This window comes from Solea solea, chromosome 5 (assembly GCF_958295425.1).
Source record: "Solea solea chromosome 5, fSolSol10.1, whole genome shotgun sequence".
Taxonomy (NCBI): domain Eukaryota; kingdom Metazoa; phylum Chordata; class Actinopteri; order Pleuronectiformes; family Soleidae; genus Solea; species Solea solea.
Window position 1 is genome coordinate 31,707,202 of NC_081138.1, and position 7,500 is coordinate 31,714,701.

The window sequence follows — 7,500 nt, forward strand, 5'->3', positions numbered from 1 at the left end:
GCAGGTACAAACACTCATTAATCCATACAGCGTGACGGGGGCCGGGATTTATGGAAATTAATCTCCCAGCTCCTCAGACAAAGCCCGCCCTCATTGGCTTTTATTGGTGCTGAACCCGTGTTTGACGCTCGCCGTTAATCTGAGGAAACGATCACAGAGCGAGTGATGGAGAGCAAACACGAGTGAAAAAGAATCTTTCAGTCAACAAATGAAGAGATGAACACAAGCAGGAGGGAAATTAAACAGGAACAAAGACAATTATGTGGATTTGATTTGAATAAGTGGACGAACAAGACGCTGACGTCTACTTTTATCACCGCGCCGTTAACTTTAAGAGACAAGGTCGTTGTAAATCAGTCGCACTCACATTGAAATACGGTGATTATGACACGTCAAACATGGCTGTTCAAACACACCATCACTCTTCAATAAGAACAATAATAACAATAATAATAATATGAATAAAAGCACGAGCTGACGTTAGAGGGAAAACGTTGTGAAAGAGTGGAAAACTGAAATTCCATTAAAAATCTCATTCATGGCTCAGGAAATGAAATTGATCTGCGCACAAACACATGAATTATTCACAAGTGCAAGATTGTAACGATTTAACATGAATAACACACACAGCTGATCAACGATCAATGACAGAAACACTGATCAACGATCAATGAAACACTGATAAACGATCAATGACAGAAACACTGATCAACGATCAATGACAGAAACACTGATAAACGATCAATGAAACACTGATCAACGATCAATGAAACACTGATCAACGATCAATGACAGAAACACTGATCAACAATCAATCAAACACTGATCAACGATCAATGAAACACTGATCAACGATCAATGACAGAAACACTGATCAACGATCAATGACAGAAACACTGATCAACGATCAATGACAGAAACACTGATCAACGATCAATGACAGAAACACTGATAAACGATCAATGACAGAAACACTGATCAACGATCAATGACAGAAACACTGATCAACGATCAATGACAGAAACACTGATCAACAATCAAACACTGATCAACGATCAATGACAGAAACACTGATCAACAATCAAACACTGATCAACGATCAATGACAGAAACACTGATCAACAATCAAACACTGATCAACGATCAATGACAGATTCATTGATTTTAAAATAATCATCACTTTCACACCTAAGCTTAGTTAAAATCAGAGTTTTCTTCTGATATTTGGTCGTAACGAGGAACAAAGAGACTTCGAGGAAATTCAGTGAAGTAAAAGTATAAAACATATATAACAACAACAACAATAACAACAACAACAATAATAATAATAATAATAACAATAACAACAACAATAATAATAAAAAGAACAAAGTTAAGTAACTTTGTTACATTTACAACGATGTTGCAGAGATTTAAAGTTTATTTTCTCCTGCTGTTACAGTCACAGCGCCACACACAGGCCTGGCATGAGAACTGCAGCTTCATCGTTTCATCACCTGTTTGTGTCCACACTCGCAAGTGTGTGTCCAGATTATTATTCACAACGTTAACTGCACACACACGCGCACACACACACACACACACACACACACACGTGCACACACACACAGGCTTGTCCTTCAAAGAACGATCACAGTGGAAGCTTCCTCTCTTTTTTTCTCTGTCCTGTTAAACTGAGTCTCCACTCAAATTAAAACCAGCACCGAGTGACAATTAGAGAGCGAGAGAGAGAGACAGAGAGAGAGACAGAGAGAGAGACAGACAGACAGAGAGAGAGAGAGAGAGAGACAGAGAGAGAGACAGACAGACAGAGAGAGAGAGACAGAGAGAGAGAGAGAGAGAGAGAATGAGATGGGATTACAGGGATAATGTGAGCAGATGGAAGGAGGTCGAGACTCCAGCAGGACTCTCCACTTCAAATGGATTAAAGGACTTCACTGAGCCACTGACGACCGAGCGGATACAGAGTTTCCTCAAACACACACACGCACACATGCACGCACACATGCACACACACACACACACACACACACACACACACACACACGCACACATGCACACATGCACACACACACACACACACACACACACACACACGCACACACACGCACACACTCCCTCCTCCTCACTGCCACCTGCTGCTCAGCCCGGAAATGAAAACTTGCTTTTGTCTTTTCATGCGACGCAATTAATCTGTGAATTCTGAGTTTAACTTTAATCCTGCTGTTTTATCTTTTCTTCTTTATTTCACTTTGTAGCACTAATACTCTTCTGCGTCAGACACACACACACACACACACACACACACAGAGTTTATCGTAACACGTGTCTATTGAAGTGCGACTCATGAAAACTCGTGATAAAGATCCGATCACTGTCAGCAGATCAGAGACTGATTTCCCCTCATGTCTAATCTTCAGTCACACTCGTGATGTCACTCATTATTCCACTGTGCATGTGGACGGATTTGTCTGGATTACACGTTTAAAAAGAACTGTTTCATAAAAGTGTTTTAAAACTGGAGAATAATAATTATTATAACAATAATAATAATAGTAATAATAACAATAATAATAATAATGATAGTAATAATAACAGTAATAATAATGGTAATAATAATAACAATAATAACAACAATGATGATAATGATAATAATATTTGAGACATACTTTTGTAAACCACTCACTCTCCCACACCAAACCTCATAGAGAAAATCAGTGATTTTAGCTGCGGGGACACAGGAGCTGCTGGTCCTCTGCTGCCTCGTGTGGTCACTTTGTGACACTGAGGTTAATTTGAACAAGGGATTTAAAAAGCCGAAATGACAAAATCAAACATTTGACCTTAGTGATGGAGGCAGCAGTGGATCAACAGCTCCTGTGTGTGTGTGTGTGTGTGTGTGTGTGTGTGTGTGTGATGTTAAAATCACTGATTTTCTCTGTGAGGTTTGGTGTTAAAAAAAAATCCAAAAATCAAAACAGAGTTTCAGAGATGAACAGAAATATCATTTAATATTTAATGTAAAGTGATGTATTTTATTTATAAGTGTTTTTGTTTTGAGCATCTTATATCTTTCTATATTTTAGGAGGCGTAAAAGAAAACATTACAAACACATAATTCAGCCTTCTATCATAAATGTAAACTCATTATTGAAGAGCGTCGTTTATGTTTGGAAATTGTAAAATGTTAAATACAGAGGTGAGTTAGAAGCTCTGTTCCATTAAAATAATTATTGTGATTATATATAATTGTTATTATATAATGAAGTAAATTGAGGATTATTCTTTGTTTTCCAACATTTTCAAGTTTGATTTTGTGGCATTGTTGTTAATATTCTACCTTATTGGGATTATTATTTATTCATTCATTCATTTTTCATGAAGTGACGACGTGTTGCTGTAAAATCCAACAGCAGTCGAGTTCCGACGTTTCCTGGAGGAGGAAGTCGCCACGGCTGCCACGGGAGGATTTAGTGTCGCACACTGCAGAATCAGAAAGTATCCTTCTTCTTTTTTTACCTCCATCAATACTAAAGTGTTTAAGATGGAAATTAATGTGACAAAAAGCCAAGTGTGCACGCAGCGGCTGTGAGTGTAAATGAGCGCCGCGTGCCAGCAGCAGCCTCAGCGTCTTTGCTGCACCGGGAACGTTCACTTTACTCAAACCAATAGGTCGCATTGATCGGGTCACTTCCTCTGCTGCGCGCTGTTAACTAGTCTTAATGGAACAAGGAGTGGAAGTGTCTCCTCCTCACAGACGACAAGCACATATACATACAGTATATATATACATATATATATATATACATATATATATATATATATACATACATACACACACACACACAGTATGTACAGAAGTCTTTTTCCTGAAGGAAACACGTAAAAACCACCGCAGGAACTTTCATGTCGTACAGAGTCGCTTAGGTTTTCATTTTTAAACTGTTTTCACCTTTAGGCTGCGATACGACATTTAGGCCGCGATACGATATTATCACGACATTTAGGCTGCAATACGATATTTAGGCCGCAATACGACATTTAGGCCACGATACGATATTATCATGACATTTAGGCCGCAATACGACATTTAGGCCACGATACGATATTATCACGACATTTAGGCCACGATACGACATTTAGGCCATGTTACGATATCATCACGAAATTTAGGCCGCGATACGATATTTAGGCCGCAATATGACATTTAGGCCACGATACGATATTATCACGACATTTAGGCTGCAATACGATATTTAGGCCGCAATACGACATTTAGGCCACGATACGATATTATCATGACATTTAGGCCGCAATACGACATTTAGGCCACGATACGATATTATCACGACATTTAGGCCACGATACGACATTTAGGCCGTGTTACGATATTATCACGAAATTTAGGCCGCGATACGATATTTAGGCCGCAATATGACATTTAGGCCACGATACGATATTATCACGACATTTGGGGCCGCGATACAATATTATCATGACATTTAGCTCACGATACAATATTTAGGCCGCAATACGATATTATGATGACATTTAGGCCGCGCTACGATATTATCACGACATTTAGGCCGCGATACGTCATTTAGGCCGCAATACGACATTTAGGCCATGATACAATATTATCACAACATTTAGACCGCGATACAATATTTAGGCCACAACACAATATTATCACGACATTTAGCTCACAATACGATATTTAGGCCACAATACGATATTATCACAACATTTAGGCCACGATACGATATTATCATGTCATTTAGCTCACAATATAATATTTAGGCCGCAATACAATATTATCACGACATTTAGGCCACAATACGATATTATCACGTCATTTAGCTCACGATACAATATTTAGGTCGCGATACAATATTATCACGACATTTAGGCCACTTTGCAACATTTAGGCCACTATACGACATTTTAGGCACACTGTTCTGCAGGAATCACTCCTCCTTTACTGGGCAGGTCGGGGAACTACTGTGGCCCCTGCGTACCACAAAGGTTGTTCATTTTCATTAGCAGAGTGAGCTCACTGTGGCTGGTTTGTCCATTAAAGGCTGCCATAGAAACAACTCTGTGGTTCCAGACTCTTCCCTGAAGTCCACTAAGAAGAGTCAATGAAAACCAAATACACTGATACAAACAGACGTATGGGAAATAAATGTAATTTCTGCCAATAAAGCCTTTTAAATGTTCCACACTGCACCTTTCAAGTTCCTGTGGTACTTTGATTATGTTTCATGTGTTCACCTGTGCATTAATGAACATGTTTAACTCTCGCTCTGCTGCTCTGCTCTCACTCTGCTTTATCCGCTGGTGATAATTAACCTGTTAATGCAGCTGCTGTAGAGCAGCCGCATCTCTGCTGACACCTGAGCATCTGTTAGTGCCGGCAGCAGCAGCAGCAGCAGAAGAAGAAGAAACAGCAGCAGCAGCAGAAGAAGAAGAAACAGCAGCAGCAGCAGCAGCAGCAGAAGAAGAAACAACAGCAGCAGAAGAAGAATATAATTTGAATATTTAAAAAATCAATAATAATCAAATGTTGTCATGGTACACAGTTCCTAGCCATGCGACCATCAGCGACAGTGTTGCCACAGAGGCATTATTATCATTATTATTATCATTATTATTATTATCAATATTAATAAAATAATGATGCAACAGTCACCGCACATTTCATAGACATAGATATACACTACCAGTCAAAGGTTTGGACACACCTTTCCTTTAACTTGAATGAAGAAGTGTGTTCAAACCTTTGTTGTAATTCTCAAAACGAAGATTGACAGCACTAGTATCAATACTTCACAAATACTTCATCATCAATACTTCAGTAAAAAATCCTTCGTCAATATTTCATCATCAATACTTCAGTATCAATACTTCATCAATATTTCATCATCAATACTTCACCAATATTTCATCATCAATACCTCATCAATATTTCATCATCAATACTTCAGTATCAACACCTCATCAATACTTCAGTATCAATACTTCACCAATATTTCATCATCAATACTTCAGTATCAATACTTGACCAATATTTCATCATCAATACTTCACCAATATTTCATCACCAATACTTCAGTATCAAAACTTCAGTATCAATACTTCATCAATACCTCATCAATATTTCATCATCAATACTTCAGTGTCAATACTTCACCAATATTTCATCATCAATACTTCATCAATACTTCACCAATATTTCATCATCAATACTTCCCCAATATTTCATCAATACTTCAGTATCAATACTTCACCAATACTTCATCATCAATACTTCTGTAAAAATTTACATTATTTTAAGTTAGTGTTTCTTTAAGATCTCAGGGGGCCCCTGATCGCCCCCCCCCCCCCCCCATGTTGTAGCGCCCCTGTCAGCGAAGAAAAACTTTGATACAAATATTTTCTCTGCGCGCGCTTTTACGCACAAAAACCAAGCCCGTTCACTCTCACACACACACACACACACACACGCGCTCACCTCGTTTATCCTGAACTTTGACCCTGAGCTCCAGCAGCGGCTCCGTCTCTCTGTCCAGCCGCCGTGAAATGACTAAATCCCCGCTGTCGCGGCTCACGCTCACCGGTGAACTCTCCGCGTCAGGCTCCACCAGCTCGAAGGCGGCGGACTGAAACCTCACCGGGTTCAGGTTCATCACCACAGACCCGATCCCCGCGTCCTCCGATACGTTAATGAGAACCGTACTGTCCGAGTCCAGCACGGACCTGGACCTCCGCGCTACCGCTGCTTTCACCTGCTGCGGGTTCGGTTTCCGTGCCATCACCACCGGTCTCTGTCTGGGATAAATCTCCACGGACACGCTCTGACTCGTGCGCGGCGGCCACCCACGGTCCCGGGCAAACACCTGGAACCGGATCGGCTCCTCCAGCCCCAGGATGGAGTCCACCAGCAGGATCTCACCGGTTTTGGGGACCGCGTAGAAAGTCCCGTTTTTTGGCTCCACGAAGTAGATGAGCTCCGCGTTCTTGCCGCTGTCGTCGTCGCGCGCGGTGACCGCGTAGACGGCGGTGCGCAGCGCCGTGGCATCGTCCACGCTCAGCTTCACGTCCGCGCCGGGGAAGGTGGGCTGGTGGTCGTTGGTGTCCAGGACGTCCACTCTGATGGACGCAACTTCCGCAACCACCGCGCACTCCTCGTCCTCTTCCCGGGAAGGTCCCGCCGCCGCCGCCGCTGCTGCCGCGCTCCGTCCGCAACACAGACCCAGAACCAGCGCGTACTGGGCGCGTTCCTCCCGGTCCAGAACTGCACATGTTTTCAGTAAAACGTGACCCCGGTTGTGATGCGCAAACACTCGGAAATTCCCGCTGCCGTCACCGAGGAGTTTAAAGTGCGGTGCCGCTTGTGCCGCTCGTGTCGCGGTGCCGCATCCGTCAGCGCCGCACAGTCTCTGCGAGTTGAAGCGTTTTACCGGGACGCTCAGTCCGTTCACTCGGGATCCCGGGGGC

At 41.9% G+C, this 7,500-nt stretch overlaps 1 protein-coding gene across 2 annotated transcripts in view; it reads right to left on the reverse strand.

Moving 5' to 3' along the window:
- Positions 1 to 7,500, reverse strand: part of si:ch211-186j3.6 (neural-cadherin) — a 184,775-nt gene that overhangs the window by 176,593 nt on the left and 682 nt on the right. For both annotated transcript variants that reach the window (XR_009240200.1, XM_058628543.1), the window contains exon 1: positions 6,515 to 7,500. This exon is cut by the window's right edge and continues 682 nt beyond it. Coding sequence is in view for 1 of the 2 variants with exons in the window: in XM_058628543.1 (XP_058484526.1) it covers positions 6,515 to 7,500 (986 nt within the window). In the remaining variant the exon portion in view is untranslated. The remainder of the gene's footprint in view (positions 1 to 6,514) is intronic.